Source organism: Saccopteryx leptura, chromosome 9 (genome assembly GCF_036850995.1).
Source record: "Saccopteryx leptura isolate mSacLep1 chromosome 9, mSacLep1_pri_phased_curated, whole genome shotgun sequence".
NCBI lineage: Eukaryota > Metazoa > Chordata > Mammalia > Chiroptera > Emballonuridae > Saccopteryx > Saccopteryx leptura.
Genome location: NC_089511.1, coordinates 90,284,778 through 90,312,660, shown reverse-complemented (window position 1 = coordinate 90,312,660; position 27,883 = coordinate 90,284,778). Strand labels below are relative to the sequence as shown.

Below are 27,883 nucleotides of genomic sequence, written 5' to 3'. Positions count from 1 at the left end.
CAGAGGATAAGTGGTCTTTATATTTTAGTGAGGACTTGGCAGACCTCCACCCTTTGGTGCTCACACGGGCGTCTCTGGATTGCCACTGGGCAGGTCCTGGCGGGGGGGGGGGGGGGGGGGGGGGGGAACAGGGACAACACACGACAAACCAGGTTCCTGTGAGGAGCAGCTGAGGCCTGTGCCATCTCTCTGGGGCCAAACTAGACGTGGCCGCACATGCCCTCTGCATGCCCAGCGAGCCGCACGTGTCCCCCGCGGGCCCAGACGGACCTGTTGCACGTGCCCCCCCCGCCTGGCCCAGCCTGAGCAGCTCCCTCTGCCGTCGTGGTTCAGCGTCTGCCAAAAAAGGCCTTGTGGCACACCTGACACAAGAAAGTCTAAAACGGTGTCTTTTTTATTTTTAAGACTCGAAGAAGGGACGGCCGACCTGAGGAAACGAATGTCACAGCTGGAGGAGGAGCTAGACCAGGAAAAGAGAAAGCACACCATGCTGGAAATCAAGCTGAGGAACTCGGAGCGTGCGCGGGAGGATGCGGAGAGGAGGAACCGGTTGCTGCAGCAGGAGATGGAGGAGTTCTTCTCCACTCTGGAGAGCCTCACTGCTGGGGCCAGAGGCGCCGGGGCCCCAAAGTAAAGGGACCCGTGGCCGCTGTGCCGCTTGCCCCCCTCCCCTCCCCTCCCCTCTTCTCCTCTCCTCTCTCTGCAGACTGGCTGCTGGCTCCTGAGGGGCTGGAGCCCCTGCAGGGTGGGTCTCAGCCTCCGCGGTGCAGGGGCTCAGAGCCAGTTGCAGAGAGGAGTCCTGACACCTGGGCCCGGGGACTGCTGGAAGCCTGAGCCTCTCGCCGGGCCTGGCAGGTGTCCGAAGGGACAGTCCTTTGGCCACCAAAACGGATGACACCTGGGCTCTGAGCAGTCCATTGGGAATAGGTTGCATTCTTTATTAAATCTGCTCTGAAAGCAGGATTATTGACTCCTTTGTGGTCACACATAATGGGGGTTTATCACTGATCGTTGCTATTTCTGTCAGGGTAGGTGTCCCCAAGGTGTCTCGGTGGGTGGAATGCTCCCTGAGGTGCACTCCGGATTGTCAGTCACTGAAGCTGGATTTATGCGAATGAAGGGGCTTTCAGCTCCATCTTCCCTGTGCTCCAGGTGGGGCAGTTTTCTCTCTTCCTCCCTGCTCTGAGCCGTGGAGCCCCCGCAGCAGGCGTCTGTCCTGGAATTCCTCTCAGGCTTGCTTCCTTTGCTGGCCCACTCTGCTCCTGAGCCAGAGCCTCAGAAAGCTCGGCATGGGCACACTCCCTGCTGCTGCGCTGTTGGCCAGTGCCCTTTCTCCGTCTTCTAGGAGCCCGTGCCGGAGGTGTGCCCATGTCCCTACAGACTCCTCTCCAGCCGGGGCTAGTCCCTCTCCAGTGCACATTCACTCTCTTCCAGTTCACCCTCCAACTGCAAAGCTCCAGAGGGCCAATCCCTCCAGAAAGCCTTTTCCTGGCTGCCGCCACACATAGGCTAGCCTGGGCCAGAGCTCCTTGGCATGGGCCAAGGGGCACCAGGCGAGCCACCTCTGAGAGGAGGGGACTGGCCTCCGGGCACTGGCAATGCCCGCACCAGTGTCCCTTCTCCTGCTCCATGTCCTTCAATAGCACCTCTCATCACCTGGAGCTGTAACCTCCAATGCTTTTTTTTTTGGGGGGGGGGAGTCACCAACATGCCCCAGTTTCTGACCACTGTCTCTGGAGAATTCACTGAGACCCAACCACCCATCTACCTAGAGTTGGGTATAAACTTTTGCACCAGTGCTTTGAATGCCAGGGTCTTGGTGCCCCCAGGAAGTGCTGGCATCAGGGGTCAGAGCTTGCAGGCCTACTGCAGTCACAGCAGATAACTGAGGTAATTAGGCTTCCCAACAGGTGAGACAACTGCCTTCCCGTCTGTTTTAAGGAGCAAAAAGAATAAGAGGTGACTTTGGTTTCTCACAACCACTCAGTAAGGTAGGAATGGCCCCGCTCTGCCCATTTAGGAGGAACTGAAGTTAACAAGGTAAGTGGGAGCACCAATGGACTTGTCTGTCCTGAGTTCCACAGTCCTGGAATGCTGCCAGCTTTTGACCTAGAGAGAAAATGCCACCAGGCAGTCCTGGTCGGATAGCTCAGCTGGTTGGAGTGTCATCCTGATATACCAAGATTGCAGGTTCAATCCTTGGTCAGAGTACATACAGAAGTCAATGAACACATGAATGGGCAGGACAGCAAATCAATGTCTCTCATATCAATAAATAAAATAAAATACAACTAGGCTATAAAAGCAACAAAAAGATCAAAGGTTGTCACATAACGGGATGGGATGATGTCTGTTTTTTCTTAGCCACTAATACTGACTAGAAGAAGGCTCAGCATGCAAAGGACTTTGTCAAAACCAGCTCATAAACTGCATCTGCCACCTGCTGGCAGAACTAGGATCTGCAAATGCTGTCTTTCACTGAAAATAAATTGGCAACTAGGCAACAGAAGTTCTGCCCTCCAATATCAACTTAGCACTGTCTGTTTTGTCTCTAAATCATGCCGACTTGGGCTGATGGAGCACAGTGGGGACTGAGGTGGACGGCTCTGTCCTCACACTCATTAACAGTGGCAAAACCTGTTCCCAAACCTGCAGATTCAAGCTGTGATTATTGTATTGACATCATTTAATATTATATAAACCAGTGAATTATGAACATGAAAATACAGGGTATCATTAATATCTTGAACAGTCTACCTGAAAGCTGTAAGCTTAATAAAGGCAACTTGACAAAAAATTTGTCATATTATGTATGAATTAAATATGCAATAGTAGAAAATTGGTAAAAATCCAGAACTCTGCTCTGAGGTAGGTAACTTCAGAAATGTGGATAACTTGTTTTGTTTTTAAGATTTTATTGATTTTTAGAGAGAAAGGTGAGGGGAGGAGCGGGAAGCATCAACTTGTAGTTGCTTCTGGTGTATGCCTCACGCAGGCAAGCCTGGGCCTCATTCTCCAATACCACAGTCACCATCTCTCTTGGGCAGAGCACTCCCCTCTGTGTGGCATCAGCTTGGGGGAAGCAGCTGCCTCACCCTACAGAGATTAGGCCCTGCTGTGCAGTCAGCTGCCTTGTCCAGGAAAGGTTTGGACAGGACAGACTCAGGGGTGACAGTGACTCGGTTGTCTGTTGGAGGTGGGAGCTATTCCCCCCATTTACCGTGAATCTGACTGGTGTTTCCACCTTGTGGGAGATTCAGGAGAACCGCTCTCCTGGCTGTTGGCAGAGATCTCCCTGCTCCAGAGGCCCCACCTGCCTGACTGCTAGTACCCTGCTGAGCCAGGAAAAATCCTGGACAGGCGGAGACCTCTGACTCTGGGGTGGGGGCCACACCCAGCACCTTTCCTGAAGCCGGTCAGGCACCTACCCCTTAGGGAAGACCCACTAACCCCATGCTCCCTAGTCACCAGAGGCTTTTTCAGTGGCCAAGCCAGCAGACAAAGACAATGGAGGCAGACCTCATGGTGCCTTGGGCCTTTTGCTGACCTGCCCCTGGACCTTGTGCAGATAAAAGCTGGCCTTGGAGTGTAAGTATTCCTTCCTACACCTAAGCCCAGCAGAGGCAGCCACAAACCGTGGATTGCTTGTAGCTCCAAACACATTGCCGTGGGCCAGTCATAGGCAGCATCACCATCCATTGACCTGCACCAGGTTCCCTCCTAAGAGGCCCACAACCAATACACCCAGTGGCCAGCTTCAGACAACACCAGAGTACAATCCAATTAGATTTACTAGCAGTATATCCAAAGGAAGATAGAATCAGGCACCAAAACCAGCTGAGGCAAACCCCGCTTCTGTGGTCAGCACCTGCATAGCTGCATACTCACACTGGCTTGGGTACAGCCTCCCAGTCAGCCAGCCTGAGGGTTGATCCCACGCACAATGAGCCAATATTGATCAAGACTCAATTATAATAGGAAGGCCCACACAACCCACACAAGGGACATTCCTGGAGCACACAGCTCAAGTGATCAAGGAGCCTGTACCACTGGAGCCAAAAGAATGCCTACTATATAAGACTACTCCACAAACACTGGAAATCACAGCAGATCTAATACACGGAAACAAACATAGAGGCAGACAAAATGGGGAGAAAAAGGCACAGCCCCCCCCCCCCCCAAAAAGAACAGGAGAAATCTCTAGAAAAAGAACTAAATGAAACAGAGATAAGCAATTTATCAGATATAGAGTTCAAAGGAATAGTTATACAGATGCTCAGGCACAAAGTGAGAACTTCAACAAAGAGACAGAAAGCATAAAAAGGGACATAGAAACCATAAAAAGAACCAGTTGGAAATGAAGAATACAATATCTGACATCAAGAACACACTGAAAGGAATAAACAGTAGGTTGGATTAAGCAGAGGATCAACAATTTGGAAGACAAGGTAGAATAAAATACCCAATCACAGCAGGTAAAAAAAAAAGAATAAGGATATTTTAAAGGACCTTTGGGACAACACAAAGCATAACAACACCCCCATTATAGGGGTACCAGAAAGAGCATGGAAGGGAAAGAGAACCTATTCAAAGAAATAATGGCCTGATGGTGTCCCCATCCCTAACAGGGACTCCTTGGGACCAGTTGCTGTAGAACTCAAGTCTCTGCTGGGCAAGGGTGCTTTGTTCCTGAAGGACTGTGTGGGTCCTGGAGGGAGAAAGCTTGTGCTGACCCAGCTGCTCGGTCTGTCACCCCACAGGACAACCCTCACTTTCATGTGGAGGAAGAAGGGAAGGCAAGGGATGGTTTTGGTGACAAGCTAAAGTATTGAATAGAAGCCTCCCGAGCCTCACTTTTCAAGCCCAGGGCCATCTATGTCAATGATGCTTTTGGTACTGCTCACTGGGCCCACAGCCCTGTGGAGGGAGTCAGTCTGCCCTGACACTGGGGGTTTGTGATGTAGGAGGTGCTGAACTGCTTTGCCAAGGCCTTGGAAAGCCCAGAGTAACCCTTCCTGGCCATCCTGGCAGAGCTAAAGTTGCAGACAAGATCTAGCATATCAATAACACGCTGGAAAAAGCCAATAAGATGATTATTGGTGATGGAATGGCATTTACCTTCCTTAAGATGCCCAACAAAACGGACACCAGCACTTCTCTGTCTCATGAAGGAGGAGGCAAGGTCATCCAAGACCAGATGTCCAAAGCTGAGAAGAATGGTGTGAAGATTCCCTGGCCGGCTGACTTTGTCAATGCTGACAAATTTGACGAGAACACCAGGATGGGCCAAGCCACTGTGGCTTCTGGCATACCTGCTGGCTGGATGGTGGTGGAGAAACTGCCAGTTGCTGCACTAGTTGGAACGTGTAGGATCAAGTCAGCTAGGTGAACACGATGGGTGGTGCCGGTTTAGTCAGGTCCTTTCTGGGATGGATGTTTCCAGCAATGTTTAGCACTTCCCCGCCTTTTGGTTCCTGTGCACATCCCCAATATCAACTTAGTTTTCCACATCTCTACTTGGTATTAGCTTAAAGCTCCCCCGTGTCAAGGTCCAGTCAGTGGCGAGGAGATGCAGCCCAGCAACACGCCAGCTAACATGTCGGCTCATCTTCACTGCACCCTGGCCTTGCCAACATTCTTCAGGACCCCATTTGAATTTCTTAGTGACTAAACCATTGTGCATTCTAGAGTGCATGTATTTTACATTTTGCCGGTTAAAAGAAAGCTGTCAACTTAATTCTCTTCTTGGAGTAGCTTAGCCATTGTCTGTGACTTAGCAGGAAAACAAAATAATATTCCAGTTGTAGGGAGAAAGGAAGATGAAGTTGGCAACCTGTTAAATAAAAAATAAAAGGATTACTGAAAAAAAAAACTATTCCTTTTCAAGGTCAAATCCAGCAATTACATTTGCTTTACACTAATTATTATAATAAAATACATGGCCAATTTTATAAAACACATGAAGTCAATCATTACAGTAGCCCTACAGAGACTGTCACCCATCCTCATGTGACAGATGAAGCAACCCCAGGCTCCACAAAGGTGAGACTTGTCCAAGGACCCACACTCGCCACCATGAGCTCAGGTAGCCTGGGTCCATGGGATTCAGCAGACGCCACCCTTTCTACGGCCTTGTCTCCCTAAGGGTTTCAGTCCTCCCGTTTAACCTGTATGCACCCCGCAAATGCCCCCTTTCCTCTCAAGAGGTTGTCATGATTCTTTATACTTCTTGCCAATGTTTCAAAGCACTTTTAACTACTGCTGCACCATTCACACATCCTTAGCCAGCAGCTACAACCTATCCTGTCCAGGTAGTTCTCTAAATCTTACATATGTTACAGATAACAGGAAATTCTCTTATCTTTTTCCACAAAATGACACTAAGGGAAACAGTGCAAGGACCATAAGAGCAAAGAAGGTAGACCTCACACAGGAAGAGACTACAAGACCGGCGAGGTCTACAGGCTGTTAGGGAGCAGTAAGTGGCCAGCTGCTGACATACCCAATGTGTGCTCTGTCACACTCTTCAAACCGGAATGCACAGACCGGAAAACACGTTGGATGGATTTTCCCTGCACAACCTCTCATGTACCTTCCAAACATTAGGGCTCAAAACCTTCCCTCAGGCCCCAGTGCTACACTGGTGACTTTGCTCATGTGATGGCAATGAAAGCCCCTCTTCTCCATTCTCATTATGAAAAAAGAACCTCAACTCCCATCAACTGAGTTCCTGCGGTTTCCCAGTCACGGATCCCCACACCCTCAGTCTAACCAAACTTGCTCCCACTGCCAGTGACCCCCTAAAACAAACGTCTGGTCACATTGCTCTTCTTTCTCACAAACTATAACTTCTTACTGCCTTTAAAATAAAGACAATTCCTCCAAAACATTTCAATTCCTAGTCTCAGATTCCAGTCCCATTTCCCATTCCATTCTCTCTCCACATTCCCACACCCATGCCAGGCCATTCTCATTTCTTGCCCATTCACACTTTTTAAAAAATTTTATTTTAATTTATTGGGTGTACATAGATTCTAGTGTCCCCCCGAATACCTCCCCCCTCCCCCGTGTTCCCACATCCCCCTTGCCCTCCTCCCCACAATGCCTCCCCCGTGGTTTTGCTTTTCTGCTCTCATCCCATCCTCTCATCCCCTTTCCCTCTGTCCGCTTTCCCTCTGGTCCCTTTGATCCCGTCTCTGCCTCTATTCCGTTCCTCAGTTCACATTGTTCAATGGATTCTTCATATGAGTGAGGTCATATGATATTTTTCTTTCTCTGCCTAGCTTATTTCACTTAGCATAATAGACTCCAGGTCCATCTATGTTGTTGCAAAAGGTAAGATTTCCTTCTTTTTCACAGCCATGTAGTATTCCATTGTGTATATGTACCACTGCTTTTTTTTTTTTTCCTGTATTTTTCTGAAGCCGGAAACGGGGAGAGACAGTCAGACAGACTCCCGCATGCACCCGACCGGGATCCACCCGGCATGCCCACCAGGGGGCGACGCTCTGCCCACCAGGGGGCGATGCTCTGCCCCTCCAGGGCGTCGCTCTGTTGCGACCAGAGCCACTCTAGCGCCTGGGGCAGAGGCCGAGGAGCCATCCCCAGCGCCCAGGCCATCTTTGCTCCAGTGGAGCCTTGGCTGTGGGAGGGGAAGAGAGAGACAGAGAGGAAGGAGAGGGGGAGGGGCGGAGAAGCAGATGGGCACTTCTCCTGTGTGCCCTGGCCAGGAATCGAACCTGGGATTTCTGGATGCCAGGCCGACGCTCTACTACTGAGCCAACCGGCCAGGGCCTACCACTGTTTTTTAATCCACTCGTCCACTGACAGACACTTGGGCTGTTTCCAGATCTTCACTATTGTGAACAATGCTGCCATAAACATGGGGGTGCATTTCTCCTTTTGAAACAGTGATGTGGTGTTCTTGGGGTATATTCCTAAAAGTGGGATGGCTGGGTCAAAAGGCAGTTCCATTTTTTAAAATTAAAAATGGAATTGCCCATTCACACTTTTAAGACTCCTTGCCTGTCCGTCAACCTGGGAATACCTCTCCTCTTCAAATCTTCCTGAAACCGAGGCTCAAAACCTGCCTGCCCTGCAAACCCTTCGTTTCCTCTCACCCCCTTGCCTGTGCCCATCCAGGGAAGCTCTTGCTCCTCCACACACGTCTTTCCATCAGGCCAATGGCTCCATCGCTGCTCTCTTCACCCCCAGCTGACAACACAGGGTCTGGGCCTTATGTGCATCAAATGATAAAATTAAATAAAATGTTAGAAGTCTAACATTTAGAAAGCATATTCAAGGTATCCTTACATTTAAAATGAAATCCAGAGACATATTGGTATTACTAGTATTAGAAGCTAAAAATAAAAAGTTAAAGCACACATCAGTATAATTTAATTTTGATTCACATAACTTCAATGGACCCTTTCAAGGAACAATACTAAAATAAATGCAGTAGCTAGATGAACAAGGATGGAAGGTTCTTTTATTCGGGGTTGTGGGGGTGCTATGATGGGGTGGAGATTAAACGGACTCACCCCTCTGGCGTCTGCTCTTGCCACCGTCTCCGCAGGCCTCTCCACCGACTCTGAGGAAGCAGGTGCACGCAGCTGGCAACCTCGTGGGACTGTCAGGGCAAGACCTGCTCCCATCCTTCCCTTTACTCAGAGACTGGGAGTGCAAGGAGGGGACCGAGTGGACATGAGGGTTTCCTGAAGCAAGAGCTGAGCAAGACAAAGGTCGACATATGAAGCCTGGACACACGCAGCAAGTGACCCCGAGGAGCAGCCACTCAATATAGGCAGAGAGGACAAGGGTGGCAATCGCTGGAAACATACTCAGAGCTGAATCCCAGGTTTGTTCTGAAAGAGCCTTTTTATACATTTTCCCTTATTGAATTTATTGGGGTGACGCTGGTTAACAAAATTAAATAGGTTTCAGGTGCACAATTCCACAACACATCATCGTACACTGTATTGTGTGTTCACCACCCTCCCAAGTCAAGTCTGCATTGAAAGAGATCCTTTTAAATATTTATTTTTGCCAAGTGGCCATGATGGCCAGTCTCTCATATGATTACCAAGAACTAGGTCAAGGGGACTGAAGCAAATTCCCTTTCCAGATCAACTTCCTCCAGTGACTTCAAACACCAGGAAGGCAATACTAGATAAACCCAAACACTTGGGCAACCGCTCAGGCTACTTACAATCTGTATAAAACCCAAATCCAAGAGCCCTGCCCTCATGCTGCTCCATCCTCTCCCAACCCTCACAGTATCTCAACATGGCCCAGAAAAACCTTTCACCACAAAGTTGTTTTTTTTCCCAATAAAAACACTTTTAATGTCATAGTTTTCATACCACTTTTTTCTTTTTTATTTAAAATATTATAACCAATGAACATACTAGATAACATTGTTTACATTCCAGTGGTGCATGTTTAATGACTAGGGCATGGATGATTAAAAACCACAATAATTATCTCAGCATTCCCTACAAAGTGCCCCATTTTGTTTTGTCTAGAGAGGAGAGAGGATGGAACACGGGGAGAGGAATGAAGGAGGAATCATATAGGGAGAAAAGCAAATGTCAATTATCATACTTAGGTTTCCAGGTTTTAAAACCCATTGCACAGGATAAACTGTATGAGAAAATAGATGTCATAGTCCGGGAAGACAGCTAATTCAATTTAAATTCATCATTCGGATAAAAGATTAAGAGCTTTTCAAAAATATACCAAATATCGGGCCTACAAAAGTAATTTATTTCTTCGTAAAATTTACTAAGATTTCTTCCTTTTTTTTTTTAAATGTAAAGAATGGACTGATATCACAAGCAGGTTTCTACTTACAAAACAGACAGTAAGTAATAAGGTCCAACAAGCACATCTAACCATTTTCCAAGATACAGTGAAAGATTTTACACATGAATCTCTCTTACTGATGCAAGGTATGTATTTCACGAATTTACTGTTATTGTGTCCACATGGCTATAAAGTATTTAACACATATTTATAATTCACACTCAGTAAAGATCTAACAGGAAGGGCAACAGCTTATTTGGAAAAGCATAGAAAATTAGTGTGAGGTAGTTCAATAAAAACCTAGTTTAATTTGTAAGTTATTGTGAGAATAAAACATTGTGCAAAACTAATCCACAGGTAATATTTCTTAAAAAGTTTCAATAATGAAGAGAATCTAAACCAGAAATGGCCAGAAAGCGTTACTCTTACTAGACTCTCCTTAAGAGCACTTACCTAAGAGCAGTTCGTTTGAAATTAATTAGGACTTGTTCTCCTTACAAGTTTTCTAGTCATACCCCAAACTATGCGTTTCTGCTTCAATGCCCTTTGCCTCTTCATCTTTCTTGCTATTAAGGAAAATTTAGTTTTCCCTGATTTAGAAAAAAAATCTAAGAGAGATCAGTAGAAACACAATCTATACTAAAATGTGAAGGACACAGAATCAACACTGAGAGGGCTGCTGAGGACAGAATGGCGGTTTGGTTTTTCTACCGGTAAGAGAAGTGTCTGGGGTCATGGGGCTTCATGCAGTCACTCTGTGGCTAATGTGTGACTAGAGGACAAACACGAACAAACTACAACAGTATTCTTGAAGACAGACTACGCTTTTACCTCACCATGAGCAGGCTCGGGCCTAGGCAACACTGAGCGGCTCAGTCTTTACACGCAGGCATGTCCCGGCCAGTAGTGGAAGCCAAGTCCTATCTGTTAACCGGACTGGCTGCACTTGCCTGCAGCCGACTTTCCTACCAGACACTGACGTCTTCTTCACCTTCATCTTTTCAGACAACACAGCAGGATCAGCACGGAACAGAATAACAAGGGCAGGGAAGTTTGATGTTTTCCACACAATCAAGTTTCTCTCTGTATTGTTCAAGAGGCTGTGCGGTGGCGTCAGCTGAGAGCTGGCACTCCCTTCTCTTAGGAAGTCTGGTGTGAATGCACTGTGCCTTTACCAGCGGGAAGAGCGTACACTAGGAACAATCAGCAGCAGAGGATGTGCAACAAAATGAGAACTGTTTAGCAAATAGAATGAAAGCGTTGCGATGCTCTACGTGTGTAAAGTATAATTAAGCAATTTCAATACAAGTTATTTTACAAATGGTCAATATACATTAGAGAGTAAAAGAATAGTAACCAGGAAGAAATATGCTGAAATAATTAGATTTAGTGTCTCCTTCCTAATCTGTAAATTTGAGAAATAATGTTGGTCAAAATAATTTACTGACAGTAAGACAGATGGGTGCATTAAGTGTATTAAGTTGAAAAACCAAAGTTTGTAAGATAAGTAAGGTGGCTTACCTTAAGTACTGCCTGACAGAAATCTCATTTGTAACTTCACTAAAAAAACAACACACATACGTGTAAGGTATTTTAAAGGTTTAAAAGTTTCTAAAATAAAATGAACATATATCTCTTTAGCCTAACAAATTTAAGAGGGAAAGTTCTATTTAGATACTGCATCTTAAAACCCTAGGGCACACAATATTTAACAAACAGACTTTGTTTTCAGGATAGAATTTAAGCATTTTTGTCTACATTAACTAATATGAGTACATTTCCTCTGAATCAAATGAAACAGGTTTGTTGGCAAGTGGGAGCTGGCATTTCTGATGAACGACACAGTAGGAACAGCTGGCTTTCCTTGCTTAACCAAAATCTGTTCCAACAGAGGTGGCTTCTTAGTGATCAAACATAAAACAGGAGACTCTTCTGAAAGCATGTCAGTTGTTAAAGTGCAACAGTGAAATGATCTGTCCTAGAACACAGAGCTAATTGTCAAACTAATATAAACTTCAGAACACACACATGCTCACATTTCTCCATAAATTCAATCCTGCTTCTGCAATTCAAGGTGTTACAGTCTCAAAACTCTAATTTACTTAATGAAGTTAATGCACCACGTTGTAGATGAGTAGGAAAAGGATGGATAATAAGGTTGACAACTTCAAAAAAGATTGGACATCATGAGTTTAAAACCATCAAGAACAAACTTGCTATTCCAAAGTACAAAAAAAGGCTAATGTATTTTGATCCTAAATATTGCACATTAACAATGATCTAAAATATCTTACTCAAAAGAAATTTTGCACTAAATATACAAAACATGCCAAGCAAACTTTCAGTCACTACATGTTGAGCTGCACCAGGTCTCACTCCTGTTGGTCATTAATCCCAATGAGCCTTCTGCCTAGAACCTTGTCATTTACTTAAGCAGGCATTTCCTAGTTCATTCCGTGAAATTCCTCTTGTTCCAAATATAACAAAAGGTGCCTAGGGCATTACAGACAATGTATTTCAAAGATGAGACTTCAATGACATTTTATGTAAGAAAAATTCAGTTGTAGAGAATTCTGCAGATATAAATGTAAACAGTTAACATACACTTGTCAGGAGCAGCACCATTCTTACACTAGTCAACATCCACATTGTGTGTTTTATTGAAAATCAGATATAAAAAAAATGAAAGACTCAGACTAAATAATCACTTTTGCCTGCTCTGCTCAGTGTGAAAAAACAGTCCTTGGAAAATAATATCTTATATATGGCTGTGTGCTACTATTTTCAGATGAACGGTATATTGCTCATTTGATACATTACCTACAGAAATCTAAGTAGGCGTTGGAACCTCCCAACAGTTAGTATAAACATGATTATGCTATAGGTAGAATCAAATGGCCAGAAACACCAGAACTGGTACTCAACTGACATTCGAATAGGAAACCAGAAAGGTCCACGGGCCCGAGCTGCAGGGAAGGGAAAGACTAGGCTCTACTGTCACTGGGACCTACAGCCTGAGTAGGGTAACTCAGTGTGTACAAATACAGGCTCATGGCTAGAAGTGAACCATCTGTTTATTTGCATTAAAATGTATTATTCATGAAGTATCCTCTTGATTTTATGTGATCCTAAGCTTTGAGCATGCCACAGATTTGCAGAAAACACCATATTCATTTTACCTGACTTCTGTCAGGTGGGATAGGGGAACAGAGGGTGGTGGGAGATGCCCAGTATCTTCAAAGACATGCTCTGAGTTATTCTACCATTGAGATGATGGAGCTTCTGCCAAAATTCACATAGGAATACCTTCCAATTATGAAATAAGTTAAGACTGGCAAGTAGCAAAGATTGGAGGTTGTTTTTTTTTAGCACATTCATGATTTACAGTAGTTATTCCTGGCTATAACTGGCTAAAGGTTGTTTTCCCTCATTCCTCTGTGATTATTTCATTGATAAGCACATAAACCTGAAGGATATCATCATGAACAAAACATCTGAAATAATTTCTAATTAAAAAAACTATAAAAATCTTAAATAATTCATGATATAGGCAAGTCACCACACAATAGTTGCTTTGATAAACAAAATCTTACAAATTCAGTAAAAAAAAAAAAATCAGCAGCATATGGTAAAGCAAATATGCAAAAATTTTAAACCATGATAAAATAATTAGGTTTACATTATACAGTTAATTACAACAAAAATACAATAGTTTTGTTGCTGTTTTAAAACACAACTTAAGTTTTAAATTACATCACTTGAAATTAAAAAAAATAAACTACTTTACTACAAATGAATTCTACATTTTTGAAAAATCACTCAAAGTAAGACCACTGACTTAGTTTTCAAAGTAGTTCTATCAATGACTAAACGACTCCCCACCCCCACCCCCACCCCCACCCCCCACAGCCCAAGTAGTCATCTACAGCAACCCAGAGGTCCAGCTGATGCTTCCAGACTGCTGTCTGTATCCGAGGCCAGAGTCAGATCTGTTGACACTGAAGACACATCGTTGGCAGACGATGATGACGATAGATGCTGAGAGCCATTGATCACTGCTGCACCTGTGCTATGAGAAACAAAACAGCAAATCAGTTGCAGACGGAGTTGCAGACCCAGCTGCTTGTACTGTCCTGGCCACTCCAGTGGTCAGGAACTTTTCTCTTGGCTTTGGGAGGCTCACTAAAAATAGTCACAAGAGATAATCAACACAACACTAATTTACAAACTCTTTTCATTGCATTACGAGGTGAGAACTCTGAAAATGTCTGGAAACCCACAGTGCTGTCCTTTCCACAAATTTGTTCATTTCAAGACAAGAATTGTCACATCCAAGCCACAGTTAGAAAATGGCCCTACAGAAAGATTCACAAATGGGCTCCAAGCTGCATGTGAACAATACTGACAGTACATGCAAAACTGTCTGCATTCTGTTCTGCTGGAAGGAGGATCTCAAAGCAATGTATGACTCAAAAAGGTAAAAACTGCTGCCCTAATAAAAGTGATCTATGGTATCTTCTCACAGCAAAGTTGAACCAATGCTTCTGGTACACTTGTTTCAAAGCAAAAGCCAACACAAAGACTGAAATCACTTCCATTGAAAGGGTAATCTTTATGTCAAGTGTATCAATCTACACGAGGTTACATGACTTGTCATGATCAGTCGAGGAATCTAATTAGGAAAACTCAGGTCTGGTAATTTCTATTCTAGTAAATGCAAATATGAATTTACTCAACAGGTAAAGTTGGGGAAGGCTATTTCCTTTATCAGAAGTATAGCCTAACAAGAATTTCCAGAATTGTAAAAAAAAACCAAACAAAACCCAGGAATACAGGCATGTCTTGTTTTACTGCACTTCATGGGTGTTACATGTTTTATTTTTTTAAACAAATTAAAGGCAAGACCTTCCACTGGCAAAATGACCACAAATTGTTTTTACTGTGACACTTGCTTTGTTACAGTGGTCTGGAGCCAACCCAGCAGTACCTCCAAGGTGTGCTTGTACTTGGCCTTTAAAGGAACCCTCTCAGGTGAGAAGGGGTGGGGTAGGGAATGTATTAAAGGTGATTCATACACTAGGTATTTAGGAACTTCATGATCACTAAGTAAGAATCATTCCAAATTTGAGAATACCAAATAATGCAAGTTAGACAAAAATTTTAAGAACACATTTATAAAATAAAAGCAATGGTTTCCAAAATGAGCAGGAAGAAAAATTCAGCACCCAATGATGCTGAAAACTAAGTAGCCGCCGCTCCAGAACCTGGAATACCAGGGTTTAAAATAATCCCTCCATTCTGGAAGGATGAGTAATAAATATAAAAGGTCCTCTGAGAGCTTATCTTCAAATGTAGGAAGAAAACAGGCAGGAAGGTCAGAATAGACAAATCTCTGGGGTGCTGGGAGGGCCTGGGAGATGGCAGAAGCGCAAGGGGCCGAGCTGGTGACAGGAGGAGCAGGGAAGGAGGAGAGCAGGAGTAGCAGAGCCTGGAGAGAGGGAAGAAGACTGGGGTCATGCTGGACCCAAGAAAGGCCACTGGTTTCCAGCCAGAATGAAGGGAAGACACCACACTTTCACAAAGTTCAATCCACATGCCCGATGGGACATGCCCGCCCCATCTGCAGAGACTGGAAACACAACCTCTGGCTTCAAAGGCTTGTATTGAAACATTCAATCCACACAAGGTTCCACCAGATAGTTTTTCATGGGTCTATTTTTTTAAATCCAAATTCCTTTTAATCAAAATTCTTAGTTTAATGTTTCATTTTTTAAAATCAAGTGCAAATGGTATTGGGATTATCTGATGTTTTGCTATCAGGCTGTTTCTTCTATATTAGTATATAATCAAGAATAGAATATTTTTATAGCAGTTTTACTAACATTATTCTTTGCAAGCAATGAGACTCCAAATATGCCCACAAGCCTGAAGTCCTGTCCTTTCCATTGACTTATCTTGTAACCATAGTCAAGTGCTATCTAGGATCCAAATTTTTCACTTTTAAATCAAGAGCAAACACAACTGCTCTATCGCATGAGATTATTAGGTTTACTCAAACATTCCACACTGAGGATGGGGCCCTCGTGAGGAGAGCAGGCTACCATGCAAAAGTCTACCAAATAACAGACATGCAAACCCGACCTGGGCATTCGGTCATCTTACTACTGCGTATCACTGCACAGCCGACTAACTGCTGTTCAAGTATCTACAACAGAGCTTTGTTATAACTAAATTCTAAGTAAAAGCTGTCAAAACCAATTTATATTTTCAATAGGATCTATATTATAATTTGAAAAACTGCATTCCTGATTAAGTATTTAACAACAGAAAAAATTTTAAAAACTAAAGTATAACCAAAAATGTCACAGGAAGCTACAAAAATTGTTTAAACAAATATATGTTTATAGCACAACAAAGTGGGTACCTAAAACTATAGTTATAACTTTACACCTAAACAGATAAAATATCCCATTTTTTTTTCTTAGAATGTAGAAGAATTTTTGAGGGATTACTAACATGGCATAGTTTTACTCAAATTCGAGACCTATCTGTTGAAACACAATTCAGCCTCAAGGCTTAGCTCAAATTCTACCTCTTCTAAATCTGTCCTCACCTCTGCAGCCCAAACAGGAGTTTCTGCTCCCAGCTAGAGGGCACACAGCATGCTAGGAAAACCACGCCCTCCAAAGTTCCTACTCAACGTGGCTTCAAGAATTAGTTTTTCTACATAATAGATTTGTAATCTTACGTCATTTACTTTTGTGAATTTAGTTCCCTCATCCGTAGCATGTGTAATAATCTCTCCTACAGGGTCTTGAGGGCTGAATGAAACAATGTACGTCAACCACCAGTCTGCTGTGCAGCTACGTACTTGATTAATGTGCAGGAGCTGCCTGTCATTGAACTTGTCCCCTCAAGTCTTCACGCTTTTACAGGTACTAAATGAAATATGAGCTTATGATAAAAGAACTGCAAACCAGTTTCTTATTAGAGATAGAACACTTTCTAATGGTAGTTTTTAATGTTACTGACTTGGTTCAACAAATCAAAAATATTAAAAGGAACGAGATGCTAACTTGGTATCACATGTACCAAATTTTCTAATGAGGCTTTAATTTACTTTTTACTTTGTATAACAAAGTAAAGACTGTTAAATCACAGAAAGATAAGTATACTGACTTGTAAGAAATTTCTTTAAAGACAACAATGCCAAGAAAAAAATGTGTGTTCTCCAATAGAATGTCAGTATCACAGAAAAAGATGTGCACTAGATGAATTCAGATACCAATATATTAGTACAGTGCACCAGTACAACAGCTTACCAATGCTTTCCAATTTAAACACTCAAATTATATTCCTTACACTTATTAAACTTTGAATAATAATGGCAGTAAATATGAAAGAACTGCAGGTTTTGGGCCACTGAAGATTACAACACAAGATCGTAAACTGCAATCTTAACCAAGCTTATATTGTAACCAACCTAAAGGAGAGGGCTGCCCCCGTATAACTCCATTCTTGGTTCTCTCCTCCAAGTCCATAACTTCCTTGTATATCAACTCTGAAAAAAAAGGCGAACATAAACAAACTTTTCAAAGCCTGGCGCCAGTCTCACAAGACATGAATGTTTTAAGTAAACATTTTTAACATTATCCTCCAATGGCAGAGGGTCTGTAAATGTCGGCCCAAGCTTCAAAGATGTTAAAAACAATTCCTTGATCCTCAACTGCAAAATACGCTGAAAGAAACAAAACTTCTGCCTTGACTAGTGTTCCTCAAGCTGGATCAAGGACGGAGCTGTGACTAGAAGCTTTATGTTTTAACTCCAGCAGCACTCCGTACTATACCGTGTCATACCATATCATTCTGTACTGCAAATGTTTAATTCCGTTTCAGTGAGGGCTTAAAGCACATTGGTCTTATTAACTTCTCTTTCCTGGTAGGACCAGTACATTGTAGGTGCTTACCCAGATACCTGTTAAAAGATTTAAATGAGCCTGATTGTGCAGTGGATTGAGCGTCAGCCTGGTAACCTTGAGGTCGACAGCTAGAGCATGTGTTTGTTGGCTTGAGTGTGAGCATGGGATCATATCAACATGATCCCAAGGTTGCTGGCTAGAGCCCAAGGTTGCTGGCTTGAGCAAGAGGTCACTGACTCAGTTTGAGCCCCACAGTCAAGGAACATATGAGAAGCAATCAATAAACAATTAAAGTGAAGCAACTATGAGGTGACAATTTTCATCTCTCTACCCCCCCCCACTCTCTCTTAAGAAATAAAATAAATAAAAAGATTAAAATGAAAGCATGTGGAAGCCCCTTTAATGGAATGGTATGAAAATACATTGTTATTAAAGGAAAAGAAGCAGATGGCTATACTTCAAATACTTATGAGCTGAAAAGCATGACATATGACATGTTCTCACTGTCAAGATTTCTCCATGGGAGCCTTGTTCTTTTCCTAGCAGTGATTGGACTGCTGTGAGGAATGCTCCAATTAGAGACCAGGCCAGGTGCTGCCCTGCTGGTGTATCTCTTGCCCTGTAGTCTTCTATGTGATCCTGGTGTCAAGTGTGATGAACCTGTGACTCTTATGATCTATTTAAGAGGATGGGTGTATGCTACAAAGCCATTATTTATCATCTTTTCGGGGTCAAGGAATAATTTAAGAATTGCATAAAAGCAATAAACACTATTCTAAGAAAAATGTATAAGCAAAAAGTGTTGCCTGACCAGTGGTGGTGCAGTGGATACAGCGTCAACCTGGGACCCTGAAGTCCCAGGCTCGAAACCCCAAGGTCACCAGCTTTGAGTGAGGAGTTGCCAGTTTGAGTGTGGGATCATCAACATGATCCCAAGGTCGCTGGCTTGAGCAAGGGGTCACTGGTTCAGCTGGAGCCCCTCCCCCAACCTGGTGTCAAGGCACATACGAGAACCAATCAATGAACAACTAAAGTGCCGCAACCTAGGGGAGGGGCACAAAGAAAACCAGTTAGAAGGTGACAGAGGACAATTTTATCAATGTCAACCCATCAAAATTAATAATAATAAAAAAAGAATGTCTCTCACGGCTAATTCAGACAGAATAGTATAAGGATGCTAATTCTGCCTCTCAAGCCACATCCTGCAAAAGGGGCCCCAAGCAATTTGGTGATTTGGCTCCTCTGATTTTGCCAATTGGATTTAAAAAAAAAATAGGTCAGGAACGCCCTGAAATGGAACTAACAATACATGAGCATAAATTTAAAGGACTTTTAGATACTGGAGCTGATGTATCTGTTATTGCTAAGCTACATTGGCCTCCTTCCTGGCCCACTTATGCAGCAGCCACAGAATTACAAGGTATAGGGCAGAGTAAATCCCCTCAACAAAGTTCTAGTTTTCTACATTGGGAAGATTAAGAAGGTCATTCTGGATTTTTTAAGCCTTATGTGCCCCCTGGATGGCCAATTAATTTGTGAGGTAGAGATGTTTTGAAAAATATGGGAGCGTTGCTTGTCAGTCCTAATGGTTTAGTCAGTACTCAGATGCTTGATCGGGGATTTTTGCCCACCAAGGGTCTAGGGAAAGAACAGCGAGGAATTCTCACCCCCATAGAAGTGGCACCCAACACCAGAAGGTGTGGATTAGGATATCAAAATTTAGCATAGGGGCCTTGGTAGCTCCTGCTACCTGAATAATGCATTGTGCAGACCCAATTACTTGGAAATCAGATAATCCAGTATGGGTAGACCAATGGCCCCTTTCTCAGGAGAAACTTAGGGCAGCTGCTCAATTGGTACAAGAGCAGCTACAGCTTGACTAGTGTTCCTCAAGCTGGATCAAGGACGGAGCTGTGACTAGAAGCTTTATGTTTTAACTCCAGCAGCACTCCGTACTATACCGTGTCATACCATATCATTCTTTACTGCAAATGTTTAATTCCGTTTCAGTGAGGGCTTGAAGCACATTGGTCTTATTAACTTCTCTTTCCTGGTAGGACCAGTACATTGTAGGTGCTTACCCAGATACCTGTTAAAAGATTTAAATGAGCCTGATTGTGCAGTGGATTGAGCGTCAGCCTGGTAACATTGAGGTCGACAGCTAGAGCATGTGTTTGTTGGCTTGAGTGTGAGCATGGGATCATATCAACATGATCCCAAGGTTGCTGGCTAGCAACCATTTAATAGCCCATGGAATACACTTCCATATTTTGATCTTGTTGCCTTCTTGATTATCAAGGGGCATAGGCGACCCTTACAGCTTATAGGTTTTGAGACTCAAAATTATTGTTGTTCCTTTTTTCAAAGGATCAACAACAATGGCTCTGGGAAACTTCCACTAAATGGTCAATTGCTCTTGCAAATCAATGGACTTTATACTGAAACTGTCAACTTAAAATCAGCTCAAAGTCTAGAATTATATGCCATTATCATGGCTTTTCAGCATTTGCCATATTCCCCCTTTAATCTATATACAGACAGCAAATATTTACTTACGGTGTTTCCACTATAAAGACTGCTGTCTTAGGGACAAATGCTGATGAACTATTTCAGCAGTTCCTCCTTTTTCAAAGACTTGTATGTCAACACAGAGCTCCATGTTTCATAGGACATACTCGAGCTCACTCCATGCTCCCTGGAGCTTTAGCACAAGGGAATGCCTTTTTTTTTTTTTTTTTTTTTTTGGTATTTTTCTGAAGTTGGAAATGGAGAGGCAGTCAGACTCCCGCATGCGCCCGACCGGGATCCACTCAACACGCCTACCAGGGTGGAATGCTCTGCCCATCTGGAGTGTTGCTCTGTTGCAACCAGAGCCATTCTAGCACCTGAGGCAGAGGCCACGGGGCCATCCTTAGAGCCTGGGGTGGCTTTGCTCCGGTGGAGCCTTGGCTGCGGGAGGGGAAGAGAGAGACAGAGAGGAAGGAGGGGGGAGGGGTGGAGAGGCGCGCTTCTTCTGTGTGTTCTGGCTGGGAATCGAACCTGGGAATCTGGCACACCAGGCCGATGCTCTACCACTGAGCCAAGCGGCCAGGGCCTAGGAATGCCCGTGTTGATCAAGCTACCCTAAAGAATAGATTTATATAGGCGGATGGGGATCCTCAAACCCCTCAGCGAGATCTTCTGAGCATGGCTTTTAAGATACCTAGAGGCAGAAAAAGCCCAATAGAGATCAGGCAAACTACCAGCTTTTAGGATACACCCTTAAAGGCTCCAACGCCCCAAAGGGGTCTCATAGGATGTCATGTGGGTCCTGCTTCAATAGTGGAAAGGAAGGTCATTGAGCTAAAGCCTGCCAGGCTTACATGCCTCTGCTGTGAGGAAACAGGGACACTGGAAGGTAGGCTTCCCCCTCGCTCCTCTAAGGGAGGGTGCAGTCTCTTCCAGCCCTGCTCCAGCCACCTATGACCTAACCTTGCCCAGAATGCTGGGGTTTGCCACTGAAGGCTGAAGGTGCCCAGGGCCATCGGCCCCATCTAAGACACTGTGGACGAGCCTAGGGTATTTCTTCCAAGAAGCAGGTAAACTGATCTCACTTGCACAAGGGCCACTTAACTATGTCTTGCCTGAATAGTCAGGTTTTTTATTCTTCCCTGGAAGATCTCTGTTGTGGGTGTTGATAGTCCTATTTTCTGCTGCTTTGTTTAATATATAGTGTTTCCTTTATTCCTCCTACCTCAATGCCCCACTGGATTTCAGGCTGGAACCTACTCCTAATTTAGAGCTCTCTTTCCCCCTTTTGCCAACTTCTATTATGAATCTATCTTTGCCACCCAGCTTAGTGTATCCCAAGGTTCTCTTTACCATGCCACAGTCGCAGAGCTCCAGGGAAGAGCAACCTGGTCTCATCTCTCCAGGCGGAAGAGAACAGAAGTTCCATATCCACGCATGCTACAAATGGCTTTTCCAGTCTACCTAATCATTACCAGCTAGAAGCAGCGGTCACTGGGACTTGGACGTGAGCTGCAAAGTATAGAATTGAGACAACAATTCCAGTGCCATGCGGACTTTTCCTGGATGTGGACTTTTCCTGGACTCCTACTCCTTGTGACAACTCCTAACAGACTGAACTGGGGTTGGGTTGCATTTTTCAGAGATTTGGCATGGTGTTGGGGCCAACGTGGACTTGGTGAACATGTTAAGGACACTACTCTTTTATGGATTCTTGCTGTATTGGCCAAGAGTTTGCTTAAAGGCTTTAATCACTGTAAAAAAAAAATAGAAGACTAGATAAAGAAGATGTAGCATATATACACCATGGAATACTACTCAGCCATAAGAAATGATGACATCGGATCATTTACAACAAAATGGTGGGATCTTGATAACATTATACGGAGTGAAATAAGTAAAAAAACAACAACAACAACAAAACAAGAACTGCAGGATTCCATACACTGGTGGGACATAAAAACGAGACTAAGAGACATGGACAAGAGTGTGGTGGTTATGGGGGGAGGGAAGGAGGGAGAGGGGGAGGGGGAGGGGTACAAAGAAAACTAGATAGAAGGTGACGGAGGACAATCTCTCTTTGGGTGATGGGTATGCAACAGAATTGAATGACAAGATAACCTGGACATGTTTTCTTTGAATATATGTACCCTGATTTATTGATGTCACCCATTAAAATAAAAATTTATTTATAAAAAAAAAAACCAACAACAAAAAAAACAGTGTTACACTCCTAAATTTCTCATAATTTGGAAAATAGTTATCTTTTTATTAAAATGTTATTCATGTTAAAAAATAAAAATAAAGTGCCGCAACCTACGAGTTGATGCTACTCATCTTTTTCCCTTCCTGTCTCTCTTTGTTTGAAAAAAAAAAAAAGTGTTGCACAGAATTTTAAGGAGTCTGTAATTCTTTAAACTTCTGATAAAGAACCTGTTATTATATAGGGATTGACAATGTTTACGTTGGTAATCAGGTAAAATAAGTGGATGTTGGAATGAACAAGCGCTAGAGACCCCTGAAAACAAAAAGGAATGATCAGCATTGCAGATAGGAGGATTTCTTCTAAAATGAGAAAACAGTACTCCTTTATGAAAACCGATTAGGTAGAAGAATCAAGCTAATTAGCAGTGCTAACTAGGCAAAGCAATCTACAGTTAATGGCTTTGGCAATGAATTTTTCTTTTGTGTTATGATGCTAAAACTTCTAAGCTGCTCTTGAAAAGGACAGTTTGTAGGTAATTCCTGAGCAGCACTTGGAGCTGGGAGAAAAAGATACAGAATAAAGGTAAACGTGTATCTTTTTTTTTTTTTTTTGTGACACAGACAGAGAGAGACAGAGAAAGGGGCAGACAGACAGGAAGGGAGAGAGATGAGAAGCATCAATTCTTCGTTGCGGCTCCTTAGCTGTTCATTGATTGCGTTCTCATATGTGCCTTGACTGGGAAGGGGGGCGGGCTACAGCAGAGTGAGTGACCCCTTGCTCAAGCCAGCAACCTTGGGCTCAAGCCAGCAACCATGGGGTCATGTCTATGATCCCGTGCTCAAGCCAGTGACTCTGCGCTCAAGCTGGCGACCTCACGGTTTCGAACCTGGGTCCTCTGCATCCCAGTCCGACACTCTATCCACTACACCACACCACCTGGTCAGGCAGGTATATCCTTATACAAACGGAAACACTACATTCCATCAATTTTAAGATGCACTTTTTTTCCCCACAGTTTAATATCTCTGAAATTGGGCTGTAACTTATAACCAGTGCCACAGTGAAATGGGCAGTGCCCCCTCTCTGAGGGGTACAGTATGGTATGTCTTACATCTGGTGGCTTGTTAGATTCCACCAGATACCAGAAATATCTATTCTAAATGTAATGACATAATAATATCAGGTTGTATATTTTAATACATAGTGTGGCTCACAGTTATCTGTTTGTGTATTACTTATTACATACATAAAGGCACCTGGTTCAACCCAATTCTATCATGCAGTCGGCTCTAAGAGTCTAATTATATGTCTCCCAAAGCCAACTCAGGAATAATCTCTGGTTATTCCTAAGAAGAAAGAATAAAATTCATTCCTCACAAATAAATCTATAGATGGATCACCTGTTCAGTACCTAATACCAGTGTCTTTTGCCTTCCTAAGATTTAGGTACTTAATTCTTAATAAAAAGTCTTCTGTACCCAGTTTAAGTTCAGGTAATTAGGGGGGAGGGTTAAGTGACTTGCCCAAAAGTGGTGCAAACAGTAAATGACAAGCACACAAATGAGGCAAAAGAATCTAAAAATTACCTGGCCTAAATGTCCCAGGGAATCGTTTAACAAAAGAAATATTTTAACACTTTCATGACTATCAAAGCATTATTAATGTTCAACCATATTCCTAAATAAAACTACTATATTGGATTTGCAAAGATTAAAAGAGAACTTACTCCACTGGTGAAGCAAGGGTAAACAGACATTCCCATACAGTGCTGATGGGAATGTACATTGCTACAGCTCCTTTGGAAAGTTATCTGGAGATAATTGGAAAATAACCTTTGACCCAGCAAATCTTGTAGGACTTTTTTATAGGCATGTTCTCATATGCGCACAAGAAAACCCCAGTTATTTGAAATAACAACAGACTGGACACAACTGAAGTACTCTTCAGGGGGAAGTTGGATATAGAACTTGTGACACATCACACAACAGTAGAGCACCTGCGGATGTGCCAGATACATGCAGCATGAGGATAACCCTATACCACGTGATCACATCAACAGCAACTGTGCACAGGGTATGCCCACCTGGGATTAAAGGGGTAAGAGAGGAGAAGGGCAAACAGCAAACACGCATGCCTGTGTACTTGTAGACTATGGAAGAGCAAAACATTCCAGAAAGAACGAATATTTCTGTCTGGGGTGGGGACGTGAGAGAACTGAATTTAGTCAGGGAGGAAAGGAGACCTACTTTCTATTTTTGCAAAAAATATTAATAATCATACTATCAAGTATGAGTTACAAATAATACATAATATCTGTAGTTTCCCCAACATGATGAAAAGTCAACACAAAGAGCCAAAGCTCTTTTAGCTATACCTCTAAGAACCCAATGACTGTTACCTTTCCACTCTTCTATTGTGTGTTCCCGTTCATCTAACTGCTTGTCGGGTATCTTTGGTGGTGGCTGGAGAACAGAAGGCAATAATCATTGAGTTAGTTTACTGGGAATATGTAAATTCTTCATAATTATTTGAAATATTAGCCAGACAGAAAGGGTTTGTAAAAATATATTATGAAACCAAGACTGATGAATCATCTTCCTATGAAATGACTAGTTTTGGAAGACTCCTGCATGACAGGAAAATGATGTTCAACTATCTTTTTATTTTCTTTTAGCTTTTGAAGTGGTCACATTCGGTTTATATCATAGAACGGGGCTATGCTTTGGATAAGGTAATTTGTTTCATAACTATGTACCAGCCCATCAGATCAGGTGTCAAGACAAGAAGGCAAGAAACTGTGAGAGGTAACTGTATGTTGCCTAGGAGTGCTTGAATAGGCTCATTAACTTAGGTTAATTTCAATGCAAAAACAGAAAACCATCATCAGTCATCTGTTTTATTATTCAAAACTAAAATGTCTCCTTTAATTCTAACTGAAAGAGGCGATATGCTCTTCAAACAGGAAGGAAGAACTCACAGCCTCTGCCTCAGAAGGGTCGTACCAGACGTTGATGTACGGGTGCTGGAGGGCTTCGTCCACGGAGATCCTTTTAGATGCGTCAATTACCAGCATTTTGGATAATAAATCCCTGGCCTGACTGGCTGCAAAAATAATGATGTTAATGTACATGTATCTCATTAAGGTTTTTAAATTAGCAATACACTTCAGAAACAAAATTATCATTTTGTAAAAAGTTTATGTTTTTTAAAAACTAGATTTTACTATAAAACCCAGTCATACATTGGATGAAAAAATATATAGTTATAGAAAAAATTAACTAAAACCTTACTTTGTTCCACTATCCAGAAATAACCTGGTCTATGTTCCATCATAAGTTAACACACATACACACAGCATTAAATGTTTGTATTTATAAAAAGTACCTTTCAGTTTGTTGTGTTCTGAGTCGGCAGGGAAAAGGACATCGGGGAAGAGTTTCTCAAAGCTATATCCAGCATATTTAGGTCTGTTTTCAACATATGTCCTTACTGTAGGTTGTAGTTTCTTCATGAATTCAGGACATGGTGTTCCAAGCTGTTCGATAACTTTATTCCACTGATCAATATCTAGTATCAAGTAGCTAAGAAAAATGCTCTGTAGCTAATGTTCAACACATTAGTCATAGTCATATTAAAATAACAATGATAAAATTCTAAGGAAGAATGTGGCAGTTATAAATCTTGCACCTTATAGCCACCTTGCAAAAGGTAGGAAGGATCAAAGAACAAGCTGTGTTCACCTTATTTAGAGAGAATGTGTATGTGTCTCATATTGATTTTATCATAAAAATAAAAGCTTAAACAAATTCTAAATACAAATGACAAGTGACTCAAAGAACAGTGATAATTACTACTCACAGGGACTCTAAATGTATACTGTACAGTGTACACAATTCTAGAACACAAAATTTACCTTTTCTTCTGGCTTATCAGAAAATGTGAATGCATATCCTAGAGACTAAGAAATATTTCTTATAAAAGTAGAATTTTCTTTAACCATTCCTTGTTTAGCTTATGTTAAATAAATGTGTTTTAAAGCTCTGAAGCTTATGAAGATGAATCAGCATTTTGGTAAGGTATAAGGTTAGAATTCCCTAGAATCCATCCTCCTAGGAACTAAAACTTTCTTATTGTAACCTATAGTGCTTTTTCCATTCCTCTTCCTGAAATAATTCTGTTACTAGCCGATAAACACATAGTAGATCACTCACTAGTAATATAAATATTAAAAGTAGTCAGATAAACAAAAAGCATGAATCCCAATCTATTTACACCATAATAAAACTATTACTGCCAAAATTCTCAGATGAAAAAATCAGTATGTTAGGCTGAGAAATGAGACAACAACCCAGAGGCACAAAACACACAGAACGTTAACAAAAAAGGAGGTAGGGTCGGGGCATGAAAACAAAGGATGACCAGAAACAACAGACTATTCCAAAGTGCATGTTAAAAGTCCTAAGTACTTCTAGCTTTAATCAAGTGTATAATTATTAAAATATTTCAATGTAAGCCATGATATTTTTATTCAGGTTAAATAAATCAACTCAAAGCCAGCAAGTAATTGTGGATAATTAATTTGAGCAGTTCTCAGAAATAACATATAACACAATTGTTAAGTGAGAGAAAGGAAAGTCTATGTCAAATAGCAGGTGGTATTTTTAAAGAGCCGAGTAATTTAACAATGTCATTAGGGAGAGACAAAATACATTCTACTTGACCTAGCTGAAGTGCCATCATACATTTTGACCTTCAAAAACTACGTTAGGCCAAAGATAAGGATACGATCAGTACCTGGGAACAAAACACCACCTTTGATCATTTCTCCCATGATGCACCCAACTGACCAAATGTCAACTGAAAACAAAATGCAATGACATTAACATAAAGATTTTGGTTAAAATTAAAAAAATATATATATAAACATTAAAAAAAAACACCACACACACCATGTATACTTTAAAATTATAGAAAGCAGAACAAAAATAAAAATGAGTGACAGTGAATGTGCTCTAATGACCAGCAGAGACTGTATGTCCTAATGCTAGATGCAGCCTACAAGTGTTTCAGCTTCTTGACTCAACAATTTTTGAACTATAACAGCCACAAACTTTGTTTAAAAAAAAAACTCACATGTAAGAATGCACCGTATTCACTTTCCTTAGAAAACATAAGGAAGTCCATCACCTAACTGATTAAACTGCTGCAGCAGCTCAAGGATACAGTCCCTTCCTGGAAAGAGGATTTTGTGGCAAACCATTTCTCCCATAATGCACCCCACAGACCATAAATCCACTATATGTTTGCAGCACAAAAGAAGAAGAAGCAAAGCAAAAGGTCATTAAAATCAAAAAAGCATAATATGACTGCATTATATAAAAACTACAAAACATCACAAAACGAAAAAAGTGATTTTAACTTCAGCTAATGGAATAATTTAAAACAC

The 27,883-nt window shown here is 42.3% G+C and overlaps 2 protein-coding genes and 1 pseudogene across 16 annotated transcripts in view; 2 read left to right on the top strand and 1 right to left on the bottom strand.

The window, feature by feature from the left end:
- ARHGAP22 (Rho GTPase activating protein 22) overlaps positions 1-963 on the top strand; it is a 215,139-nt gene extending 214,176 nt beyond the window's left edge. For all 9 annotated transcript variants that reach the window (XM_066349404.1, XM_066349402.1, XM_066349403.1 and 6 more), the window contains one exon: positions 406-963. In XM_066349404.1, coding sequence (XP_066205501.1) covers positions 406-634 — 229 coding nt within the window. In that variant the 3' untranslated portion in view covers positions 635-963. The remainder of the gene's footprint in view (positions 1-405) is intronic.
- A 3,639-nt stretch (positions 964-4,602) lies between these two features.
- Positions 4,603-5,389, top strand: LOC136381530 (phosphoglycerate kinase 1-like; annotated as a pseudogene).
- Positions 5,390-13,718: 8,329 nt separating this feature from the next.
- MAPK8 (mitogen-activated protein kinase 8) overlaps positions 13,719-27,883 on the bottom strand; it is a 90,595-nt gene continuing 76,430 nt past the window's right edge. For 3 of the 7 annotated variants that reach the window (XM_066349118.1, XM_066349117.1, XM_066349116.1), the window contains 6 exons: positions 27,223-27,294; positions 25,822-26,004; positions 25,415-25,539; positions 24,836-24,899; positions 17,288-17,365; positions 13,719-13,868 (listed from right to left, as the gene is read on the bottom strand). In XM_066349118.1, coding sequence (XP_066205215.1) covers positions 13,723-13,868; positions 17,288-17,365; positions 24,836-24,899; positions 25,415-25,539; positions 25,822-26,004; positions 27,223-27,294 — 668 coding nt within the window. In that variant the 3' untranslated portion in view covers positions 13,719-13,722. Of the gene's footprint in view, positions 13,874-17,287; positions 17,366-24,835; positions 24,900-25,414; positions 25,540-25,821; positions 26,005-27,222; positions 27,295-27,660; positions 27,733-27,883 lie in introns of all 7 variants that reach the window. The other 4 variants (XM_066349119.1, XM_066349121.1, XM_066349120.1 and 1 more) reach the window with 4 other exon arrangements.